We start from the raw sequence: 26,896 nt of genomic DNA on the forward strand, positions 1-26,896 counted from the left end.
CGTACTGTACAAATAATGTAAATATGACGGTGCATCACAAAAGATTGATATCAAACTGATCACTTGACCAATATTACGTTACTTGCTCTTCAAGTGAATCAACAAATGGCGAAATGAAAAGCCGAACAAATGCTATTTTTTAGTCTTAGCTTACGTGTGTTTATTTCATATTTTCAGTTTTTACCCTCCCCGACTAAATCGGTTTCAATTATGCACTGAAATATAAGAATGGACATTAGAGGCTTCTTTCAAAGAAAAAACTCAGGTAAATGTTATTTTATATATTATGCTTTGTATGTTGTTCAGTATATTTCTATGCAAAACAAGAGGGATTTCAGTACACAGCAGGATATTCACATTTGTAACCAGATATTTACACTTTATGGAGAAAACATAAAACATTTTTACTGTACAACATCAATTTAGAGTAAACTTGTTTTGTTTTGGATAAATATTGAAATATATTTTGAATTAGTTAAATGTCAGAATAAAGAGAGACAGAGCTTTCTATTTTTTATCACTTTCATCAAATTTAGGAGTACATGTACACTAAGTTTATTGTTAATTAATAAGAAAACTCCAGAGGATTCCATTCTGAGCTGAAGAAGCTTCTGATAGGTTAGTAGAGTCCATGTGAGTAAATTGGTGACACACCTGTGGATGCATATAAGGCAAAACACAGAGCCTGTTTCTGTGACATGGGAACATCAAGAGATGTCAACAAAACACCAGGAAGAGAATTGTGGAGCTCCATAAGTGTGACTCAGTTTGAATGCAATTTGGTGCCATTTGCAAATAAGACATACAGATAGTTTCTCTCTTTACTCTTAAAGTTAACAAATATGTTTTTTATATTTATCAATCTAAAAAAAATAAACATTTAGTCTGATTTGATGTTACAATTAAAAAAGTGTTTTTATCTGAAGAGTAAATATGTGGTTTCAACTGTATATTTGATGATTGTCAGCACAAAGAGGGAGAGAGAGGAACAGAGAGGGACAGAGAGGGAGAGAGGACAGAACAGAGATGGAACAAGAGCAGGTGAGACACACATGTTAGTTAGAGCTGGGCGATATGAGATTTTTTCATATCACGATATGTTTTTTTCATTTCAGGCGATAACGATATCTATCACGATATAAGCCAAATAACTATATTTGTAAGATTTAAATGTGCCGTTGCTCACAAGTAAAATGTGAAATAATCAGCAGCTTGTTTTTATTTAAATATTTATTTCCCATAATAAGTTCAACAGGGTAGATGTACTTAAGGAACATGAGACTTTTTCAGATAAGTAAAGGCAAATATTGCAAACTACACAAAAGGCAGCCGCTAAAGCATTTAAGTTTCAAAATAGAACAAATGAAACAGACTAAATTGTCAATTCCACTTAGAAACAAAATATTAATTCTAAAAATAAATCTTAGTTTGTTTTACAGAAGAACAGACAAAACTGACTAACTTTTGTCAATATCAAATAAACTGAGAACTAAAAGGAAATTCTCAATCTCTCCTTGTTGTATAGCTTAGCTTTTCAAACAGTTTTAACAGTTACTTTAGTCTGACAAAAGCCGAATGACGAATTAGCGCTTCCAGTCAGAGACTGAGGCTACGTCCACACGTACACGGGTATTTTTGAAAACTGAGATTTTCCGTTTTCGTTTTAAAAAATAATCCCGTCCACACATAAAGGCAGAAATGAAGGAAAACACTGCTATGAACATGCCAAAGCAGCAGGTGGCGCTAGATTCCTAACCGTGCAGAAATGTTGGCCAATCAGAAGTCTAGAAGCCTCGGTGGGAAAAAGTAAACAAAGCTGGGGCATAGAAGCAGAACTGAGTCGTATGTGTGAACGGACAGTAACTGTGTGTATATGTAAGCATTTAAACACTGCAGAGAGTAGAAGTAACAGTAACAGTATTGTAGAAATTCATTTCACCGAAACAATAACGTGGCGCACAGTGTGACGCATGCACCAGTTTACTGTATTTCCAGACTTGCTTTCGGCACAATTTACAGTGCACGCTACTCTGTTTTTTGTCAGACTTGAAATAGCCAAAATACCTTCACACTACGGAACTTCTATGGCTCTTCCGTTCGACAATCTCTCCGGCGTTGGAACCATCATCTGTTTTCTCTTCGGTCACGCTCATTTCCTCCATTATGCGCTGGCTCCATTACCCGCTGGCTGCTTCCCAAACAAACACGTGCGGCTTGGCACTTGCGCTGTACGTAACAAGTCACGCGACGTGACGCTGCGGCTGTGATTGGTTCGGCTCTGCGCTACTGAATTTGGATCGGCTGACCCTTTTTTTTTTTTTTTATTTTTATTTTTTTAAGAGGACAAGAGCGGCGAGGTCTATCGCGATAGCTTAATTTCTCTATCGAGTAAAAGTTATATCGCGATACATATCGTTATCGTTCTATCGCCCAGCTCTAATGTTAGTCAAATGGTTGTTTACCAAAAGTATCACCGTATCATAGGTACTCATGTATCTCGTACCTAGTGTTTCTTTTTAGGTTTGTTATTTTTCAAATTCTATATTTATTAAGTTATGCAGGCTTGTTTGCACAACAAGGCTAAATAATTATATAAACTTTTCTCAATCTAAATAGTGGACTTTGGTAGAATTAAAAAATAAGTGTAGTGCAGGTCTATGATGATTTTTAGTTCTATTATCATCTAGTTCTGATTCTTGTTCTGTCTTGGTTAAGTCCTCAGTAGTCCTGATTTTGAACTGTTGTAGTCCTGTTTTAATTCTGGATCAGTTCTTGGTCTGGTTGAATTGGGGTTTAGTCCCTGTGTCTTGATACAGGCCCGACTTTGTTCTGCCTTGCTGCTTAATTAAAAAACTAGTTTATGGTGTCCTGCATATGTGATATATTTTTATCCTATATGAAGTCATTCTTTTTTGAACAAAACTCAAAACAGAGCCTATTAATCTTTCAGTCTTTCAGTCATTTCTAAAATAATAATCCCACATGCATACTACCCTTTAGGGCTAAGCCCCGGGTGTTTCAAATGTCTGGCTCCGCCTCTGGACATAGCCTTAGGTGAGGGGAAGGTTCGCTGGAAACAGGGAGACAAAGGTGTTAGCAGCAGGGTGCAGAAGGTAATAGTGTAATAGAGTAATAGTGGTAAGCTGATCCTTAAATGCTAGTGGGTGGTGAATTCAGTGAGTCTAAGGAAGGAACCTGAACTTGTGTTGGAGGTTCAGGGATACTGTCAAGGAAACACCCTTGATACTGGCTATAGTAGGTTTCACAACAACCTAATAATCAACCTCCACATGAGGGGCTGGACTATAATTATCTGAAGTTTTCTTTACCGTCGAAGTATAATCAAAGGGTGCATGGAAGTTTTCCTGAGGTGCTTTGATGGGATGGAGTTGTTAAGGCCAATTCGGTCTCTGTACAAACACAGGAAAAGGTTAGTCCTCATTTGAAGGGGGAAACTGATAAATGAATTGGTGTAGCATATACAGTGATGTGGATGAAATGCATATCTTTTATGGTAACAAGAGAATGTAGAGTTGATCTTGGACAGCTTTTCTGTCCATTTTTGCTTATGGAGAGCTTTGCAGACCGTCACCTACAGATTGTAGCTGTTTAGTGTCTGCAGATATTCTGGTGCTTGTGTTTCTATTATTGTTGGTTCATTAGCAACCCACAGTGCAAAGTGATAACTTACAAAGAGCTGAAGTGAAACAAGTATTACAAAACAGTCCACTGCAGACATTGGCTGTTCTTTTCATGCTGTTGATCTTTGATAGTTCTTCACTCTTCTCTCTATATGTGGTGAACTACACTATCATTGCCTTTTATATGGCAGACCACTTTTCAGCCAATCAGCAGTCAGCCTATGCATGGTGTTGTCCATGCCAAGCTATATGCTTGTTGTTTTTTTAGTTGGCTTAAATGCAGTCATTTTTACATAGGTTGCATTCCCATCCGTGCAGGCTCTTCATAGGCAAACGGACACAAATATGCTAAATCCCACATTACTGGTCAATCTATATTGCTAACATCAGAAGCTGTGGATGGCAACTGAAATAATAAGATCGCAGAAGCAAGTGGCAGATACGAGGTTTCACTGAAGGATAGCTAAGCTCTCCCTTAAAGTCTGACTCAGTTCCTCACTGTTTTATGAGGGGTTCAGAGTAGAAAAGAGCCAGCTGAGGTGGTTGAGATCACTCCCCTTTCACACCTCGTCGGTGAGGTCTTTTGGGCATGTCTGACTTTGGCAGACAGAAGACATCCTGGAGATATTGCGTCTCTTTGCTGGTCTTGGAATTTCGTGGTATACCATGAATAGAGCTGGAGGAGATGGCTGGGGAGAGGGAAATCTGTGAATCTCTGCTTAGTCTCTTACCCTATGACCCGGACCTGGAATAAGCAAGAAAAACTGGATGGGTGTTAATAATAAATTTGTATAGAAGTTCATGCCGGCTATACAAGTCCAAAGACAGATAAGTCAAAGATATACTGATTTAATCTTGTTTTTATTTCAGTTTGACTTTAAATATAAAGACTGCTGTCTCTGACCTTCTTACGGCGTGTCTTCACTCACTCTTTAACACTCCTTTTAGCCTCTCGTTGTTTCAGCTGGAGCCCTGAACATTTATCACTCCTCTTCTCTCCTCCTCTCTATTCTTTCTGTCTTCACTTCATTTCTCTATATCCTTTATCCATCCATTATTCTCTCCCTGCCCTTTGTCATCTCCGCTCACCGCTCTATTTATACATACCTCTCTAATCCATCTTTCACAGAAGACCTCTTGGGGAAGAAGATTTCTTAGGAGGGTCTTAGAATAGGACTACTGATCTGAGAGCAGTGTCTGTCAACTTAAATTTGTACAGATGCAAAAAAATTATAATGAATTTCCAGAGTCACCACATTTAAGTGTACAGAGATGCATCCCATCCAAGACCACTGAAGGAAGTCAGAGTGGGAGTTGCACAATTGTGCTAATTAAGCGGATATTTAATGAACTGTAATATGATATTTGACCAATGTTCCTCTTGATATATAGAATTTATCATGTGCATAAAGCATGCATGCTCCATACACATCACTTCTTCTTCTCGAATTCATAGAAAGATGTTGCTCAGCTGACTCAGCTGACTCAGAAAAAACTAACTGTAGGGAGACTTTTTGTGCAAGACACATTTTCATCAAGATCTACAAACAGTGTTATTAAAGTCCTTGAAGAAAAGCTAAAGGCATTGTTCTGACTATCTTCTTCTGTGACAGTGTCTGTGTGTGAGCCTCTTGTTGCTGACTCATTTTTATTGTTGATAATTTTGCTCTAGCATCCAGACTGAAATGGAAATATCTTAATAACTGTTGGGTCAAATGTAGAGGATGAATCCCTTTGTTGCTGGTGTTCGCCAAGCTTTCCTGCAGCACACCAATGAGGGTCACCATCTTGGTCTTTAGTCAAACTTCAGCTATTTGTTGGAACAGTCCGGGCAGCCTAGAGGATCTGAATTATGTTGTTTTTCTGGTGCTAACACGACACTGACGTTTCCTGCACAGCGAAAGGCCATTTCCCACATTTCTGCATCCATTCTTGTCAACAGCTGCTGATGAACACAACAGCTGACTTGCAACTATGCAAACTGCAGTCATGCAGCATTTGTGCATGAGCATGATTCACAAACGTGCACTAAAAAACATCAAGGTGGAAAATGAGTAGCTGCTTTGTTTGGTTGGACAATTACAACATGTCACAAAAAGGGTCACAAAAATTCCCATTTTTGCGAACAGCTGCAAACCCTTGTGAAGATGAGTGGACGCTAAAATTTAAATTACTTTTAGCAAGCCATTCTTCTCCTATTTAGCTTTTACTAGAAAAACCTATCCTGGTTTTCATCACGCCTGCTGTGCTTATTTGCTTCACTCATGTACAAAAACACTAACATTACTTTTTTTTTTATGTTTATGATATCACTGTATATAGTGAGATGGTAAAGACAGCTGTTCATAAACACCAAACAAACAATAAAAAACCTTACTTCTTCTTTGCAAGCCGTAAATTCATTATATAAGACAAAGTCATTAATTACAAACACTCTTAGGGTCATTGTTTGACCAACACTTCTTTACAGATTTGCATGGCACTGTTACCTGTTTAGGAGAAGACTGAAGTGAGTCTTTTATGCCCTCATTGCCAGGGATGTGGTGACGCCACAAATGTTGTGCGACAGAACCAGTATAGTGACGTAAACTGGCTCAGAGCCACAAAAGGCTGATTTCAGCCTTCTGTTCATTGTGTTATGCTGAAGTATATTCATGGAAAGTAGAAAACTAGAAAAATGTGAACATGCAACAGGGATAGCAATCAATAACACTCAAGAAGAAAGTCCACTCAAGAACTTGGAAGAGCTTCACAAGAAGTGGACTGAGGCAGATATCAGAGCATCAAGAGGCACCATGCACATACATTTTCAGGCAAGGAGCTATAGCGGATGATCTGATATCCTCGTGTTGGTGTTGTTCCCAGACCATCATGAAAATGTTGTTCCAGGTTCAACATTGCAAGTGACCAATCACATTGTTGTGAAGTTATTCTTTTGCGCGCCAAGCCATTCGTGCATTTATGAAATTCCAATGTTGCAAGGACAATATCAATTCTGCTTACTGTTTATTAAAGGGTTACGGTTAGGGTCAGGGTCCGTTTATCGGCGGACAGAGGCGGTTTCTTGCAGCTTAAGTACAGTTTTTTGTTTTACGCCAGTTTTTCCCGAAGTCGCAAAAGTATGACATCACAACATTCTGATTGGTCACTTGCAACGTTGATCCTAGAACAACATTTAGTATGATGATCTGGGAACAACACCAACACGAGGATATCAGATCAACCGAGCTATAGCTGTCACATTCCTGATATCAAACCAGTCCTGAACCAAGGGCAACAACAGAAGCAGCTCACCTGGGCTGAGGAGAAAAAGACTTGCACTGTTGCTCAGTGGTCCAAAGTCTTTTTTTGAGATGACATCAACATCCTAAAGTCTGGAGAAAAAGTGTAGAGGTGCAGAATTTAAGGTGCTGGAAGTTAAGTGTGACGTTTCTGCAGTCTGATGATTTGGGGGGTCCCACGTTATCTCCGGTGTGGGACGGAGAGATTTCGCAGGTCTTTCCTCCCCACTGCTGTCAGACTCCACAACAAAGACTTTAACTGAACAAACACACACATCCATACATGTGCAATAACACTAAGTGCAATAATCCTTTCTGGCATCGTTGTATTTTTACTCAGTTGTATATAGCATTCGTATTCTATTTTTATCTTATTGTATATTTTTATTCTATTTTATTCTACTGTATATAGTATATTATTTTATTCTATTCTGTACAGCTGTGTACTGTATTTATTCTTATTGTATTCTAATTTTTGCGTCATAACTTTTGCACTGTCCACTTCCTGCTGTGACAAAACAAATTTCCCACGTGTGGGACTAATAAAGGTTATCTTATCTTATCTTATCTTATCTTATCCTGGTGTTGGTGGTGGTTGGTCCACTGTGATTCATCAAGTCCAAAGTCAGTGCAGCATCCACCAGGAGATTTCAGAGCATGTCACGCTTCCACCTTCGTGCAAACTTTATGGATAACACCAATTTACTTTTCCTGTAGGAGTTAAAACCTGCCCACAGCGCCAAAGCTGCTACCACATGGTTTCCTGATGTGTTTTTACTGTGCTTGCTTGACCAGCCAATTTACCTGACCTGAACCTGACATAAAATGTATGGAATATTGTTAAGACGACTTCCACTTCCATGGTGCACTGCTCTGATGTAGCAATTCATGGTTAAGCAGCCCAGCCAAGGACTGCGTGTATAAATGAGTACACCTTCCCAAAGGGGGGTTTTTATCTATTCTAAATGCTTTTTTTTTTATTGATCTTAGGAAATATTCCAATAACAGATACTTTTTTCATAAGCCATAAACTATAATCATCAAAAATACAAGAAAAAAGGCTCAAAATTTCAGTTTACTCTAATATAGAATAAATCAAAGTTAACCTTTTTAATTAAATTTAAAAAATAACTTTTTATAATATTCTGTGTTTTTGATATGCACTAGCTCGCTTAACCCTCTCAGGCTCAAATTAAACTTTTTGTTGCTAATGCACAACCAAGTCCTGCAGTGGTGCTTCTGAGTAAAAAAAACTCATAAAATATGTATGTGGGGTAATCAGCTTGTTAGTTTTTAACTGTTGCAAATCTGCAAAGCCTGCCTTGAGAGGGTTAAAGGAACGTAACAGTAAAATGGAAAGTGCACAATTTCTTGCAATTGTTTCTGGGGGACGCACAGTAGGACACAGGCAGGTTTTTTACAACTCCACACAGCTGGCCAATAAAAGCATGAAGTGGGTGAGAGTGTCAGATTGTCGGTTTTTGAAAAGTTGAAGAAATGTTCGGCTGCAGACCTCAACTCTGTCATCAGAAGGTGGTGGAGAAAAAAGGTTTCTGATCAGCAGTTCTGATTAGGCATTGTGGCACCTTAAGTACAGCTTCACAGAACATCCAGCTTTACACTCTTAACTTTCTGCTTTTTTTTTTTGGTTCACCTTGTACCTTTTTCCCATTTCTTCCCTTCCTTACTTTAACCTGCCCGTTCTTGCTCTTCTTCTCATGTTTAGGTGTTTTAATGATAATCCATTCTTACTTTTATGAATTTGAAAGAGAGAGTTTGGTTTAACAGTAACATCTGATTTAAATCGGGGTAAGGGGGATTATTCAAGAGAAATAATCATTTGTGCGTGCGTGTGTGTGTGTGTGTGTGTGTGTGTGTGTGTGTGTGTGTGTGTGTGTGTGCGTGCGTCACCACAGCCCTGCACCCCACCCCTGATACTTAACTGACTTAACTGTTGTTAAGTCTCTTCTATTCCTTAAGGTACCAATTAAACTACTAATCCTGCAACCCAGCCACCTTAGTGCGACTGTTGCCTAATGCAGGCACACAAGAGCTCATGCAAACACAAAATCCTCTTGTCTACATACACACTTCCCCCCCTCTCTGTGTCCTCACCTCACTTCTTTGTTCTCTCTCTTTCTACTTCTCTCACCTCCCCTCTTTCTTCCTCCCCTTTTTCCCTCTCGTTCCCCTCCTCCTTCTTGCCTTCTCTCACCACCTTCCACCTACTTCTCTGTTCTGTTTTTCCCCTCTTACGTTTTCCCTCCTTCTCCGCACTCAGGAACATGGCTTTAGCGCTTCAATCAGAGCCACCTAATGAGGAGATTGTGCCCCTCTGAAGATCCACAATCACGTGCCCATTCAACAGTGCACACGTTTTCAAAAATGCACACCGTCACAGCGCGCACACACATGTATGCTACAGTGCAGTCTGAAAGAGGGGATATGATTTGCATCTAGGCCAAGGCTGCTCCATTGTCAGGGTTCTCCCAGGAGTACAGTACTGCTTTTATTCCTCATATTCACAATAGGCATTTTGCACTCGCAATCATTCAGTGCGGATTGAGAGAAGGCGAGGTGAAAAGGAAATGTTTGGGGGTAAACATACTGAGAATTTATTCTCAATAGAATTAAAATGTAACCTTTTGCTAAAGCTTTGAAGGGAACACATGAACAATGGGTATCGCTTTACTTTGTATCTCCTATTCCTTTTTACTACTTACTTTGTCAGTGGTTAAAGAATATAATTTCTATTGCAATTTCAAATTGTAAATTTTACATATATCTGATACACATGCCAATTTTTACACCTATTTTGAGGGAGAGTATCAACATCTGTAGCATCAGGCTTCATAGCGGAGTATACAAAATATGTCAGACGTTAAGTTTCATTTTGAAAGAATAAGACTGAAAGACTGTGAGAATCGCTCCATCCATCCACCCATTCATCCATCCATCCAGTCACAGAGCGAGAGGCAGAGTACACCCTGGACTGGGTGCCAGTCTGTCATCCATTCACTCTCAGTGCTAACCTCTGCACCAATGTGCTGCCCAAGTTATGTGAGAATGTGTGATTTAAACTGGTCTTTAACCCTTTTTCTTCTTTTTTAAAATTAAGTAAACTTTTCCTGAAAATTGATTTTGCGATTGGAGGCTGTATCGTAGAATATTACCAATTGAAATTTTATTAATGGCTTGACCAAGTGTGAATCATGGCATTGTGAACTCGTGAATTTGTGGGTTTTAGCAAACGTAGACCTTGAGCCCAGGCCAGCTCTAGTATTTTTGGACTAAATGTGTTTTAATTTGAGTAACTTAAGGCTGAATAGATCAAGGCTTCATTTATTCCCCTTGCAGAATGTTATCCTTGGAGAAAGTACAGTTGTAAAGGTAATTGAAGTATTTCAAAAAATGGAAAAATCTGTCTTTTGAGAGATGTTGAGAGGTGCTTCAGTTATTCTTCATCTCTGCTATGGCCTTGTCTACAAAGGTTAGGTATGAATCCATCCATGGGAGCTAAAAAGGATATGTCTTTTTCTTTTGTCTTCATGTCTATGTAGTTTTTGCTGAAGTCTGAAAGTTCAAAAAAATACAAGATTTGCATCTAGGAAAGTTTAAGCCTTTGACAAATTACTAATAAAGACTAAAAGCTTAGAAGCAATCACTTTTTAAAAAAACAAAGAACAGCATACCAGGTGTGCCTGTTGGGAAATCAAAAAGCTACAATTTGCTTTGTGCACACACTAAATAAGTAATAATTGTTTTTGTTGACATGGAATGGTTTGCAAATTCTGAATCTCCAAACTCTTTGCTTTTAAATATGAAGCTGAAATTTGGTTTTAAAGACCAAATGTGTTTCTTGTACAACCTCCATTTTTCATCCCCTTAGATCTGAACATTGACTCTCAACATTAAAACTGTATGCGCTCTCACATAATGTACATATTCCACTATTACAAAGTAAAATTCATTTATTAAGTATACATGTAAAATATACAGTACTGTGCAAAAGTTTTGAGCCACCTCTCCAAGGAGCCAGACTTTCTTGCAGGATCTTGGGCACTAGTTCTTGATGATTCCCAAACAGCTGTTAGCTAAGAAACATATCTCGGCATGGTGTGCACTATGTCCTTAAAAAAAGAGGAATTGCGGCAAGTGGACAAAAAGAAGAAGTGTCAGGCCTAAAAAGCTGATTACAGCAAATGAACAGTATCTGAAAGTCATGTCCTTAAGAAATAGGAAGAAATCTAGCAAAGACCTGACACGAGACCTGAGAGATGATCTGGTCCTTCAGTTGATCCATCTACCTTTTTCTGAAGCTTCAACAGAAATGATGAAGACTACTTAAAGAAATTACTAGAAAGCTTGGTGAAGATAGTTCAGGCTGTGTTGAAGAAAAAAGGTGATCACACCAAATACGCATTTTATATAAAGTCTGTTTTTACCTGTGCTGCATTTCCATGTACAGTGGTGGAAAAAAACGTTTGCCCCCTTCTAGATTTCCAATTTTTTTGTATGTTTGTCACACTTTAATGTTTCAGATAGAGATGGCACGATACCACTTTTTTATGTCCGATACCGATACCGATATCATAAATTTGGATATCTGCCGATACCGATATGAATCCGATATAGTGTTTTTTAATCAACAAAACTGTTTTTTAAATATCTTGCTGCATTTTGTATAAGTTCATACTCAAGTTTAAAACAACAACAACACTAAAGCTATTCTGTTATACCTGTATGCAAAAAAAAAAATTTCATAGTTCAGCAATACTGATCAATCTAATAAACTTAAACCTACACCATCCTCCCTATTCTGGTATTTTAAAGAGTACTTAACGGAAATATTAAGCAACCTAACTAATAGGGTTCCAACTCCCAGCAACAACAAAAATAAATAAATAAAAAATAGGGAACCACCCCTCACGCTCCACCTCATGATGCTTAATCGACGTAATCAACCTTAATTTGATGCAGTGTGGAAAAAAAAATGCACAGAAATCAATTATTTTTCAAGAAATATTAAATAGATTCAACATCTTTCTTCAACAGAATTGCAGACTGCACAGATGGTACCTTCCCAAAGGAAAAAGTACTATAGCTTACTAGGGTATATATATTAGACTTAATAGTTACTATATACAGTAATTGACTTCTATTCATTTTGCATCAAATTAAAACTTTGGGTGTCAGATAATTATTTATTAAAAGCTAGACATTTTAAATGAGAATAAGAAAGAAAAGTATGTCTTTGTGCCCCCTTTTCCCTGTTAATGCCCTATTGGCCCCCCTGGCTAAACTTTGCTAGATCCGCCCCTGTACAGTTACAGCCGTCAGCTACGTAGAAAAAGATCCTCCAGTAGAAAGTAATATTAAATAAATTCTAACAACAGCTGATCAAGCGTAAACGTGCTGCTGTTGTTCAGCCGCTGGTTTCCTCTTTCTGGTGCAAAGTGGGCCAAAAGCAAACAAGAGAGACGGACTCGCGACAGAAAAGCCAATCAGCTGATCGTTAAGCAGTTTCATGATTGAAGTAGCAACAAGAAGAGGCAGTCGTTTGTTAAGCTTAACGCAGGAATGCTTTACAAACATTCAGAGATGGACTTACACACTTGCTTTACTTCTCTTGGGGATAACTTTGTCGGAGATGAAATGCCGGGTTGCTAGCGAAGCTCCACATGCTATCCAGACCACCGACAGGTCCCGCATGCCACAGCCGCTCTATCACGTGATGCATACTGCTCCGACGTGCTAACGTTCTGAGGTGAGTTACGGGTGTTGCAAGTTTTGTGAGGTGCTTTCGTGATATTTAATGGATCGGATTACATTTTTAATTTTTCTCCGATATCCGATCCAGTAATTTAGGTCAGTATCGGACCGATACCGATACGTAATATCGGATCGGTCCATCTCCAGTTTCAGATAATCAAATAAATGTAAAATATTTAACAAAGATGTGCAGTTTCTAAATGACGGTGTTTATGATTAAGAAGAAAAAAACAGATCTACATGGCCCTGTGTGAAAAAGTGATTGCCCCCTAAACCTAATAACTGGTTGGGACACCCATAGTAACAAAACCTGCAATCAAGCATTTGTGATAACTGGCAATGAATCTTTCACAGCACTGTGGAGGAATTTTGGCCCACTCATCTTCGCAGAATTGTTTTAATTCAGCCACATTGGAGGGTTTCCCATGATAAACCGCCTTTTTAAGGTCATGCCACAGCATCTCAATCAGATTCAGGTCAGGACTTTGACTAGGCCACTCCAAAGCCTTCATTTTGTTTTTCTTAAGCCATTTAGAGGTGGACTTGGAGTGTTTTGGATCACTGACCTCTTCCAAGACCCAAGTGTGCTTCAGGTTGAGGTCACACAGATGGCCAGATATTCTCTTTCAGGATGTTTTGGCAGACAACAGAATTCATGGTTCAGTTTACCACAGTAAGTCTTCCAGGTCCTGAGGCAGCAAAACAGCTCCAGACCATCACACTACCACCACCCTGTTTTACTGGTGGTATGATGTTCCTTTTCAGAAATGCTGTTACTTTTACACTAGATGCAATGGGACACACAACTTCCAAAAAGTTTAAGTTTTTTCTCATCAGTCCACAAATTTTCCTAAATGTCTTAGGGATCTTCAAAATGTTTTCTGGCTAAACTGAGACGAGCCTTTTTGTTCCTTTTGCTCAGCAGTGGTTTTCATCTTGGAACCCCGCCATGCAGACCATGTTTGCCCAGTTAATGTGGAGTCGTGAACGCTGACCTTAACTGAGGCAAGTGAGGCCTGCAGTTCTTTGGATGTTGTTCTGGGTTCTTTTGTGACCTCTTGAATGAGTCGATCTCGCACTCTTGGGGTAATTTTGGTCAGCCGGCTGCTCCTGGGAAGGTTCACCACTGTTTCATGTTTTCGCCATTTGTGGATAATGGCTCTCACTGTGGTACGCTGGAGATCTACAGCTTTAGAAATGGCTTTAGAACCTTTTCCAGACTGAGCAATCTCAATTACTGATAAAGTGTGAGAAAAATACAAAAAAATAAGAAATCTGGAAGCAGTCAAACACTTTTTAACACCACTGAATGTTTAAAAGATAACATATAGGCAGTGATTAAAACCTTAAGAGTATCTTAAGAGAGGATGAATGACAGGATGCACTTTTAGAATAAAGCTTAGAGAACTCCTGGTTCTCCTCTTTTAGCTGAAGTATTTGTGAAGTGTGAAAAAACAGCAAGGTAAAATCCAACATTTGTTTCCTTGGTTACGGTTACACAAACAAAAGCTGGAGTCTACCGATCCCTAAAACGGGTGTTATCAGAAAACCCTCTCCTCTTTCACTGCAGCCTTGCTATTTGCTTTTATATTTCTATTCTCTACAGATTTAGATAAGGCCATTCATGCTTTCATTGCATCTCATCGCAGTGCTCTCTATTCCTATTCCTACCTTAGTTTAAAGTCACTTTCAGCTCTACAGCTCATTTGGGATGCAGCAGTTAGGATTGAAACTGCTGCCAAACAAAGAGGCCATAATATTCCCGAGTTCAGCATCTCTTACTGGTTATCTTAGAGATTTAGAAGTCATTTAAAGTGACAAGAAGGGAGGCTTTTGTGCTTTACTTTTTCATTTTCCCATAAAAAGCTGCCAAATATTAAACAGTACCACCACAGATGCATAAAAATCCTCTGCTGCTCACGAGTTCAACATGTTAGGCAACAGAACATGTATAAAAATAATCATTTCATGTTTAAACCTTTACATGAATACTGCAGATGCAAAATATAGACCAACTCTTGTGCAAAGGGAAAAAAGGATTTCTTTTTCTTTTCAGCAAGGCAAAGGAAGCCTTCATGAAGCGCGTCAACCTGGTTACACTAATGGAGGACGGTGAAGGTGAAGTCTGATGGTTTTAATATGAAACATTTTTTGCAGTCTTCCTCAAAAGTAGCTGACTTGTTTTCATTCATTTGCTTCTTTTTAAATATCTCAACTTAGTGAAGCCGAGAGGCTCCAACAGTAATTTTTATTTATTATTATCATTATTATTTCATTTTTACCTTTAAAACCACAGCTTTAGACCCAGTAATCACTCTGCTTTCTCCAGTGTCTGCAGGATGCTACCAAATGATGTAGACAAAATCGTTTTTACATATGTTTTTACATTACAAATCGATGGGCTGTGTGTCTGTGATCCAGTTCATGATAGTCTCAAATGCTTGAAAAGAAAGCAACTGAATTTCTTTTTTGTTCATGAAGATGTTTCAACACTCATCCAAGAGGCTTCTTCAGTGTAAAACAACTGGTGGAGAGTCCCATGTGTTTAACCCCTTGTTAACCACCACTTATCCCATCTGCCACAGAGTGGGACGCTATAACGTTATAGAATAGGATAGAATAGAATTAGAATAGAATTAAACTTTATTGTCATTGCACATGTCACAAGTACAAGGCAACGAAATGCAGTTAGCATCCATCCAGAAGTGCTTTAGCCATGATATAGATATATATTGGCAATAATATAGAAATATAGATATATTACAGAAATGGGTCTGTTATAGGTATGAGGGTACAAAATATGAGTCTATTATGGGTATGTTACAATGTATACGGTATGAAGGTATGTTATGAATCTGCTATAACTATAAGTATGTACAGGCTGGAGTGGGTGTACAAGCTATGTACAGGCTATGAACAGGATATAAATATGAAAACTATACAGAAATGTGAAATTTAAAAAAAGCTATGCAGAAATATGTCTGTGAAGGTTCTCAGTCATCAAGGTCAGCGTAGTCTAAGGAGCTTGCAAAGAAAAGCGTCTGGACTTCTTTAAGTTGCTTGAAGACGTTCCACCTCTCACCCGAGAAGCTTCTTCAGTTCTAAGGTCAAATGGTGGAGAGTCCCAAAAGGACCCCCTGATGATCCTCTGCCTAATCATATGAGCCAAGGTGTGAAAGCGGGTGTGGGTCACAATCAGCCAGGGTTTCGGTTGAGCTCATTGTGAAACCTGGCCCCACCCTATCATGTGATTTCCTGAGGTCAGATGGCCCAGGATGTGAGTGGATGTTAAGGCGTCTGGGGAAGGATCTCAAAACTGGATTATAGATGGCAGAGAGTTGGTGTTGTAAGCCACCGCCTCTGTTCAAAGATGGTCGCTCACAGTGGACATAAATGGCTTCTTTCACTCCTCTTTCCTCTTTCTGTCCTCTCTGTCCAAAATGTGAACATTGGCATCCTCGAAAGAGTGTCCTTTGTCCTTTAGATGCAGATGGACTGCTGAGTCTTGTCCTGTGGAGGTGGCTCTTCTATGTTGTGCCATACGCTTGTGAAGTGGCTGTTTGGTCTCTCCAATGTCGAGGTCTGGGCATTCCTCGCTGCACTGTACAGCATACACCACATTGTTAAGTTTGTGTTTAGGAGTTTTGTCTTTTGGGTGAACCAATTTTTGTCTGAGTGTGTTGCTGGGTCTGAAGTACACTGGGATGTTGTGCTTGGAGAAAACTCTCCTGAGTTTCTCTGATACACCGGCTACATAGGGGATGACAATGTTGTTGCGTCTGTCCTTCTTATCCTCCCTCGCTGGTGTCTGGTCTTCTTTTCTGTGCTTCTTTGCTGACTTTATAAATGCCCAGTTAGGATAGCCGCACGTTTTAAGTGCTTCCTTTACATGTGTGTGTTCCTTCTTTTTTCCTTCAGGCTTAGAGAGAACATGTTCTGCCCGGTGGTGTAGGGTCCTGATTACCCCAAGTTTGTGTTCCAGAGGGTGATGGGAGTCAAAGAGGAGGTACTGGTCCGTGTGTGTGAGCTTCCGGTAAACTTCAATGTTGATCGACTACAAGAAGACAGCTCCTTGGAGGACAGGACCAACTTCACACCCAATCAGATCTGCACACTGTTAGACCTCTGCCTCACCACTACATATTTCAAGTACAACGAAGGCTTTTACAGACAAAAACATGGCTGTGCCATGGGCTCCCCCGTGTCACCTATTGTAGCCAACCTTTACATGGAGGAAGTGGAAAGAAAGGCTCTTGGCTTTTTCAAAGGAAGAGTACCCAGCCACTGGTACAGATATGTGGACGACACCTGGGTCAAAATCAAAACACAAGAAGTGGAATCCTTCACTGCGCACATTAACACTGTGGATAAAAACATCAAGTTCACCAGGGAAGACACAAAGGACAACTGTTTGCCTTTCCTGGACTGCGCCATGCACATTGAAGAGAATGGCAACCTCAACATCGAAGTTTACCGGAAGCCCACACACACACGGCCCAGTACCTCCTCTTTGACTCCCATCACCCTCTGGAACACAAACTTGGAATAATTAGGACCCTCCACCACCGGGCAGAGCTTGTTCCCTCTAAGCCTGAAGGGTTAGGACAAGAAGGAATATAAAGTCAGCAAAGATGCACAGAAAAGAAGATCAGACACCAGCTATGAAAAGTTTTTCCACTGACATCATCAGATGCTGTGTTTCCTCTCTTAATATGTTCAGACAGGCCTTTACTGCAGACACTTTCAGTTCCTGCTTGTTTGTGGGTCTCTGCACATTTAGTTTTTTTATTTAATGTCTGAAAGCGATGCTCTGTTGGGTTTGAGATCAGGTGACTTACTTGGACAATGAAGAACAACCCACTTTTTTGCATTGAGATAGTTTTGGGTTGCTTCGGCTGCATGTTTTGAGTTATTGTCCATTTGCACTGGGAAGCGCTCTGCAATCAGTTTAGCAGCATTTGTCACAGTCTGAGCAAAGAGTACTGCCCTGTATACTTCCTGCTACTTCTATCAGTACTCACATCATCAATGACCACTAGTGACCGGTTTCACTTGCAGCCATACATGCCCATGCCATAACATCAATGTTATCTGCTTCACATCATGAGCTGCTTCTCTTTTTCCATACTTTTCTCCTTGTACAAGTTATTTTCAATATTTTGTGACCAGGCCTAATCTGGACTTTTAAGTGTAAACATAGTTTTGCACCGTCCAATAAAGACTGTATATTCATTCATTAAAACATTTCTTGGTTGTAGATGTTTAAAGTGATAGATATACCTGAACAAGAGTGTTCTTGACTTGATGAGATGTTGTGAAGTTGCTTTTCTTATCCTTAGAAATAGTTTGTTTCATTTGTCATGAAATAAAGAAAGAACGGGTCTCAACTGGCTATTTTCAACTATTTTGGGTTTTTTTAAAAATGTAATGAAATCTATATGTAGTCCCCCTCTGAAATTAGGAGGCTACATATAAAATGGCTTTAATTCCTAAACAGTTAAAGCAACTTTTTTGCAAAACCTACTGAATGAAAACTGAAAGTCTTCACTTCAATCACAAATTGACTCTTTCACTTACAACTCAACCCTACAGGTGAAAAGAGGAAAACTCCAAAAGCTGTAAGTGTAAACTGATTTAATGACTGAAAGATTAACTTGAGCAGTGTCAGCTATAGTCATTTAATTTTTTCATTTTTTATAATTATCAATGTAACAGCTGTAAAACCATCATGTAGTCTTAAAGTTGGAACTCCACATGATTCTATGTAGGTTACTAACCTCGAGAGTATCAAACGGTGCTCTAATTCTTCTCAGATTTACTACATTTAGGGTACAAACTGTCTCTCCGGGCTACTTTTTGAACCTTTTTGTTGCTTGTGTTCTCTAATATCTCAGTCTCTCCTGTTCTCCTCCCTAGCACTGTTTTGCCTCCCCAAATCTCCTGAACTAACACTGTTTTGACGAAAGTGTTACATACAGCTTCCTCGCATGTCAGTAATTGTTACCAGTGACAGAGAGCCACGAAACTTAGTGAACACCCAGATGGTCAAAATAGAAAAGAGAAAGCAACAAAAAAAAAACAACTCAGAATTGGTGTTTGGAGATTTTTGGATGTCAGCAGCAGCAGCATGCTAACAGCAGAACAGACGTACTCTCAGGAGGTTTTATTATTGTGAAAGCAGCTGCTTGTCTGTCAGTGTCCTCGCTGCGTTTGTGCTGTCTCTGCACCACCTGTGACTGTGTGCAGAGACCCGTACTCTTACGTTCACAAAACACTGAAGGAAAGATACACAAACTCACACCCGAATCAAAAAAAAGAAGAAAAAAAGCTGCACTCCTGCGCAGGACGCCCTCCCTTCCTGACTTTGTCTTTCCCGTGTTATCTTCTAGACACACTCCTGCACTCACTGTTTTTTGTCCACATACACACAAACCATAGCCAGATGCTGCCCTTTCCACCTCCTCCATCAGCTGCTCCTCCCACAGCAGCAGGAAAGCTGTTGTCCTCTTACTGCAGCCCTTTTTGTCGGAAGTGGTCCACTTAAGTCCTGGATAAAGGCCAACACACACACACACACACACACACACACACACACACACACACACACACACACAGACACAGTCATTAAGGGAAGCAAAGCCTGCAGTAATGATGGCTACTTTAATTATATGAAGATATATGTGGGAAATCATGCATGTGTGGTCCCTTCTCTGAAGACGGCTTAAACGAATTATACTTGTGTGTGACAGAAAAGAAGGCGGAAGCGTGCTGGAAGCTGTCAGAGGAAGTTTAAAAATGTGTGTGTCTCGGACCGTGTATGTGCGTTTGTATCTAGGTGCTTCTGATCAGCAGCAAATGTCATCAAACTGACATCCTGTACTGATACAGTAAGAAAAGTCACCCAGAAGGAGAAAATGATGTTTCTATGTTTAGAGCTTCTGCTTCATGAGTTCACTTTCGGTGAAATTTACAGCTACATTTCACAAGATTAATAACGACGTCAGCCCTCGGGGCATCACAGTGTTAGACTGCAACAAAGGAGAACATCCTGTCTCATTATGATTTATCTATTTGTTTGAATTAGATTCGGCTGATCAATTCTTTTAGCAGTGGACTCATCCATAGTGTTTTCCTGCAGCGTGGAAAAAGCCATAAAGCATATGGCTAAATGAACTGCGCTGACATTTTGTGGAAAGTTAAGAGCCAGAAAACACTTTAGTTTGATTCGCTTTTCAATTTGAATCGATTCTTCATTTCAAATGGGGCCACAAATTTTCACTGTGACTCCAGTTCAGTTCCTGTCCTTTGCCCACTGCGAACAACTATGTTCTGATGTGGGTCATTTTCTCACTGCCTAAAAAACAAGCAGACAGAGGAATGTGGCAATTAAAATAACTTGAGAGCACAGTTTTCTTTTTCTTTCTGTATAAACATATTTCCACAACCCTATTTATTTACGAGGTTGAGAAAGTAGATGGGTGGAAGGATATTTTGATATTCAATTTGATTTAATAGGTTGACATAGATGCAACAAAAGACTTGATAAGATGTGTAATGCTTAAAAAACACCTGGTCAAACAAATTAGCATCCTAGAGAGGCTGCGTCCTCCAGAAGTGAAAATGGGGAGAGGATCGCCAATCTGCCAAACACTGTGGGCAAACTGGATGCTGTGAATTTTGGGGTTTCATCATCTACAATTCAACAATAGATCAATAAAAGATTCAAAAATCATTAATGAGTGTTTTTAAACTCGAGGTACTCAGGGAGCTATGCATTAGAAACAGATTGCGATTCTGCAGTGGCAATTTAACGCACTAAAAAACCACACTGCTTAACACCGCCATCAACACTGTCCTGGAAATCTGAGACATTCCCAGTGCTTGATAGATCCATCCATCCATCTGAGTCAGAAATTACCCAGAAATGATAATATTAAAACTAAGTAGCTGCTGCCATTGTTGAAAAATGGAATTGGCTGGGCTGCGCTATGAATTCTGGGATAGGTGACGAGCCAGGCAACGAAAGCTGTCCCAATGTCCCAAAACTTAGTTTTAATATTACTCTTTCTGGGTCACAAAATAAACTTTTATCAAGACATCACATATTTGCAAAAGTGCTCCGACGTTTTCGGAGACGTCTGTTACTCACCAGTTCGAAGTTTTGCGAGATCTTGCAAAAGTTCAACTTCAACTTTTTTCCCCATGTCCCTTGCAGGGCTCCATAGAATCATAATAGAGGTTATCTGTCCTACAGATAAAGCTTGGCTTTAGCTATGCCATGCACAGTGGTGTTGTGTTTAGCACTGTAGCTTTACAAAACTCCCAAGTTTGAGTCCCCCGAGATTAAATGATATTTGTTTCAATAAGACGTAGTGGATGCAGTATCTAGATAATATACCTTGTATGTATTGTCCAGTAATGGGTTTAAATGTAGCTCTTGTCTTTTGAAAGTTGGAGTGCCGCATGATGTTTTGCCAGCATTAATTATGAAAACTTTTGTGTTTTTTGAGTGCTTCTGTGGCAGACTTTGAACAGAGTCATCTGCTTCTACTTTTTCCCCCAACTCTGCGCCTCGCTTCTCGTAGTTAACTCTCCTCAGAGACAATTTAGGCAGCACAGCCACAATGAGAGGGAGAATTAGCAGCCAATTACAGCCAAATAGACTTGCTGTGGATGTGGAGCTCAAGAGTGTTTGGAATAAAGTTTAATTTTGTGTTTCGCTGCAAGATATCCTTTAAAAAATATCTTTGTGCAAGATTACTTAAAGTCACTTCTTCCTCACCTGCCTCTCATCGTAAATAATGCTTCCTTTCATTTGGCTTTAAAATAGATCTAAGAAAGTGTGTCAAATTCATGTTTTGTTGATGGGTATAACACAGCAGTGATTCAACAAACACGCATTTACCTTCCACACTCTAATGAAGGTTTTTCCACATTTCAGTCTAACCCGTAGGGTGACCCTTGCTCTCAGAGCATCGAAGATCAGCAGATGGTCTCTTGGCAACAACTGAACGAAGTCAAGGGAGCAAGCAAACAGGCTGGATTTGATTTACTCGGTGAAAGGACGAATGCTTCACTGTCAGCAAATCTTTACCAGAACTGCCTGTTTAAAATCTTTTCATATCATTTCATTGAGAATAATAATGGCAATTAATTATTGATTTGGGTTGTTTATACTCAAGGTGTAACTGACTTAGATTTAGGTGAAAAAAGAAGTCAATGAGGTGAAGACACAGTGACAGGAGGTTGAATGTCAAACTTGAATGGAAAAAGTCACATATTTTCTGTGCTTTTAAAAAGTCTATTTAATGCACAAGTGCAGAAAAGGAAAGTGTCATGGTCGGCTGTGTGGCAGGCAGGCTGGAGTGGTGGACCCAAAATGCAGGACTCTTTGGAGACAAGATTTAAACTGAAAACGCAGCCTTATTGCTGGACAAACGTCTACATAAAATAAGACTCACAAAAGCAAAACAAAACTCTAAACTGAGGTGCTGGAGGACTGGAAATCATGAACACACAGCAAGTTGAAGGTACAACGCAACAGGGAGCACAGGAAAACACAGGGCTTATATACACCGGGGAGTAATCAGGGAATGGGCAACAAGAGGGAGACACAGCTGGGAGAAATCAGGCTAACAAGACAGGGGAGAGGTAAAACTGAACGCACTGACATGAGACATGAACTTTCAAAGTAAAACAGGAAACCAGAAACCATCACACACAGACTCAACACTGAGAGGCAGACAGAAAATAACGCATGGAACCCAAACTATACATGAGGCAACAAATCCTTAAACACGAACAAACAGAAACCTAGAAATCCAATAACGATCAAAGCACAAGAGTATCAAAGGGCAGCCCATAGTGCAAAAATAAACCAAAACATCAGAAACTCAAAATGCTGGGTCGAACCGACCCAGAACCGTGACAGAAAGAAAGATAAGGGTCTACGGGTAAAATAACATGATTTTGAGGATTTGGTTTGAAAAGCCCCATGAAACACCTCTCATACAAGGTCAGTGTGTGTGTTGCTGGTTAACTACACATAACTAGTTTAAAAGTTTCTAAAGCGTCCTGACGATGCTGCAACAGAGTAATGATGCAGTGTTTGAGTCACCTCCGGGTCAGAAACGTCTAGCCTCCAGTTTTCAAAGTATTATAAAACTATTATCAAAGTCCTTTGGCAGGAAAACTCAGGTAGAAGCAGAAAAGAGGTTTCCAAAGAAACATTTAAAGTCTCAGACTCACTGTAGATATTGCAGTTCACTCTGAGGGGGTTATGAATACTTTGACAAAAGTGTTTGAGATGTTTCACTGAAGACATCAAGGTGAACGTCACTGGCGATGCTGAAGAAAAGAAAAATGTGTCCTACAGTAATCATGCATGCAGATTTTATAGTTTTTCGCTTAAATGGGGAAATCCTTGATTTCCCAGGGGCATACAAGGAGGTATCAAGGGACCCATCCCCTGGGCACCATGAATGTGTGTGCTGCCATGATAATCAATTTGGTAGTTATTGTATTTCATTTTGAACAGCTTCTAAATGATGAACTATAGATTATGCACTCAAAATCTGCAGTCGTTAGAGCGGAAAGTAAATTTGAAGTTTAGTCTGAACCATAGACTCACTCACCTCTCTACAAAGGAAATGCTTTAATAATTCCTGTTTTGTTTACATATGAAGTTACAGCTTTCTGGAAAAATCCAGCATCTAGTGCAATAGTTTGTACAGATGGATAAAACTGCTTTGAATGTGTTGCGCGCTGAAATATTAACATGATCCACAAGCCAAATAATCAGATGTCTCCATCTTACTCTCGCTCCTCTCTGCAGGTCGTGGGATGAGTTCCATGACTGCGCTAACGTGGCGATGGCTGGCTGTCCCGAGGAAGCGGCAGCTGTCTGGGAGTCTCTCCGCCAGGAGTCTAAGAAAATGCAGTTCTCCGGAAACCTTTATGACATGTGCTCCAACCGTAACACCCACCCAGCGGCCTCGGTGTCCCCTAACGGCTCACCCAACCAAGAAGAGATCAACCAGGAGTCTCTAAGAGGGAGGGCCTATCACGTGGCAGGCTGCCTCCACTATCTCCTTCTACTGTCTCCTCTGCTGCTGCTGTTGTTGTTTTGGATATAAATACCCCCAAAGAAATGGGATTAGTGTGAATAGATATAAACTTTGTGTACTTTTTCTTCCACGATTCCATAGACTTTTCACTGCTTCTTCCTCTGCTCTGCCAGGGGTCGAATATTTCTAACTGCATGTTCAGAGGCTCGACAGTCTTTTTGATAATATATCTCTAAATTGCCTGTGCCGTTTCATGCATATTCTCTGCCTATTAATTAGATTCTCAGTTGAAAAAAAGCTCACAAAACTCACCGAGAGATACACAAGCCCTGCAAACACATACATAGTTGAGCAGATGCATACTGCAGCCTCGCATCATCCGTCTTCATCCTGTATCCTTCTAAATCTAGTTAGTACGAGCTTGCATGTGATGGTTTCAGGGTGAGTCTGTCTCCTTGAATGCAATAAGATAAGAGATTAATAAGAGAAATGTAATAACTAAGACTTGTTTGATAAACTTGAAAACAAAGCGATGAAAAGACTAGGTGCCACAACTAGTTACTGTTAACCCCACTTTTATGTGGGCTTTACATGATGAACAACACCCATTTCCTATTTACTAAATGCAGACACAGTGCTGGGTGTGAGTAGTTAAGATATAATGATGGTGATGATGATGTAGTTCTAATGTTCCGAAATTAGTTTTTCAGACTACAAAGTAATTGGAGTCATAAATTACACTTGCTGTAAATGGAGCTAACTTTGAAGCTAACTAATTTTGAATAATGTTCTTATTTAGAGAAAATGCATCACAGTGTCTTCTGTGGGTGCAGGAGCAACACGAGCTCTGAGCTGAAGTTCAATTGAAGTCAGAGTATGCCGGAGTGGTTTTTATTTGCTGCTTGCTCAGTTATGAAGTCCTCCTCCTTGGCATCCTGCATTGGAGCCCTACAGTATGGGACCAATATGTTCTCCAGTCAGAAACACAACCCACTTGCATGCCAAGTGGATTTCATGCTCCAGGAGTCATAGATTTGGCCCTGCAGGCCTGCTTGAGCTGCTTGTTATTCTAAGTGGTTGCAGGTAACAGTTGTTTCTGTCTGGCCCAGGATCAGATATATTATGAGATTAGAGACAGATAGAGAGTGAGAGAGATGAGTACAGCTGGAAAACATACAGTTCTGCCTAGTTGAAGATTGAATCCACTTGTCTCGCAGCGAGTGTGTTTTACACAGGGGGCTTTAGGTTGCAAGTTTACTTTTCCTTCTCTACAAAAAAAAAAAAAAATCAAAGCCAGGTCAACTTTAAAGAGTTACGCTAAGATGTGTGGATGCACAACACATAATCCTCAAGGGACCACAACAGTGCACCAACTTTAAGAGAGGTGGAAATAAATGAAATTTATTAGACAAAAAAGATCCAAAGAGAGCTGCGTAATAGCTGATTGAGTCTGTCTACCTTGCCAGTGGCAAGTTCGTTAAATGTACCTTACAGAGTTGAATAGAAGCCGAGAGGCATTTCAAACAGATTTATGGATGGGTGACAAATGAAAGAAAAATGCAACATAAAGTGCGTCTTGATTTTCCAAGTCTCTGGCACTCTGCTTGAGGGATGAAACATCATTCTCCCAAAGATATTCCCTTTATTTGGTGTTTTGATGATGGCAGTGAGGAGTGCTGTGTAACAAAGTAGCCCGAAATCTCCTGGAGGTTCAACGGGGTTGACATTGAATGAGAAGGTCATAGCAAATGAATCACACTTTTCCTTTCCCATGTCCATTCAGCGACCCCTTGTTTACTATAAATGGCTGAATTATCATTCTGGAACAGTTCATACACTGTATATAAAAGATAGACATAGCCACCATGGGTCTGTGAAGTCTTACCATGAAGCCTAGAGCTGAATATTGTTCTGGTTGCTTTTTATGTTTTGAAATCAGACTGAGACTGAAAAATTCAAGAGACACGGCACATATATGTTGTAGCAACATTGCACAAGGGTCCTTGTGGACGTCCATGTGCATGCCTGTGTTTTTGACCATGTGGACTGATGCACAGAGAATTTACATTGCAATGCACCAACCTAACCAGCTCCCCAAGCAACAGACTTCAAGCAGATTTCAAAGATGTATAATAACAAATATAGAAGTATATAAGAAGTAAAAATAAGTATGTCTCCATCTGCATTCACAACAGTGAAGCCAAAGGAAACCAAGGAAAACAAAATACATTTTTCTTATAGATTCACCTATAAATCGAGTTCTTTTTGCAAATAGCAGATTCACCCCCTACTGGCCAACAGATGGAGGAACATGCAGGAGGAATCAGTGGTACTGAACAGGCCAATCACAATAACGTGGGCGTGTCGAGGACACAGATAGTTACATTTCGAGAGATGTGCATGCCAGGTTGCATTGTAGAGTTTCAGAGAGGTTTGCGGTTCTGGTGTAGTTGCCACGGTAACAGTGCAAAATGCAAATGTAACAGAAGAGATGAGGGTCACATATGTAAAAGTGTATTTTCAGTTCTTGTACCACAGTCTTAGGGAGCAGAGGGGGTGTTGTGCTTTTTACTGCCCGTGGTAAGGAACAGTCTTTTAATCTGTTGGTTCGCCACGCTGGCTTCCTTTGCAGACCTCAAGTATGTCCATCTTTTATATACAGTCTATTGAAAGACCTTTTCCAACAGGATAGTAATGTTTCAGCTTAGACTAAATTACTAAAACAACCTTTATATATTTTTACATATATACTTTTTTATATAACTGGACTAAACCCGTGTAGTAAAATGCTCCGACAGCATAATAGGATGTGCTCACAGTAGTAGTAAAAGGTTCAGGTTTTTCCTATCTCCGTTCTCGGCTATTTATTTATGCAGTAATTTAGTTTGGGACATCAATGTCAAAAGCAAACTTTGCCCTACAAGCTCAAAAGCTCAGTACAACTGAAACTCCAACAAATATTACATTTTTAATCATTTTTTAAATGTTAAGAATAAACAGCAGCAGGAACCCACTGACAGAAACAGTGAGACAAATTTACACTAAAAGAGAAAAACTCCAACCATCCCACAGCTCCTTTTTTACGTGAAGGACTTCATCCACAGATATGCATGAATTTTTTAAAGAGGCTGCTCCA

The 26,896-nt window shown here is 39.8% G+C and overlaps 1 protein-coding gene across 1 annotated transcript in view; it reads left to right on the top strand.

Moving 5' to 3' along the window:
• Window positions 1-25,052, top strand: part of nrn1la (neuritin 1-like a) — a 104,143-nt gene extending 79,091 nt beyond the window's left edge. The window contains exon 3 of the mRNA XM_085280518.1: window positions 23,529-25,052. Within this exon, the coding sequence (XP_085136644.1) occupies window positions 23,529-23,829 (301 nt within the window). The 3' untranslated portion in view covers window positions 23,830-25,052. The remainder of the gene's footprint in view (window positions 1-23,528) is intronic.
• The last annotated feature ends 1,844 nt before the right edge of the window (window positions 25,053-26,896 follow it).

This window comes from Mchenga conophoros, linkage group LG7 (genome assembly GCF_057382185.1).
Source record: "Mchenga conophoros isolate Kocher_MC1m ecotype Shallow Benthic linkage group LG7, M_conophoros_male_GT1.1, whole genome shotgun sequence".
Taxonomy (NCBI): Eukaryota; Metazoa; Chordata; class Actinopteri; order Cichliformes; family Cichlidae; genus Mchenga; species Mchenga conophoros.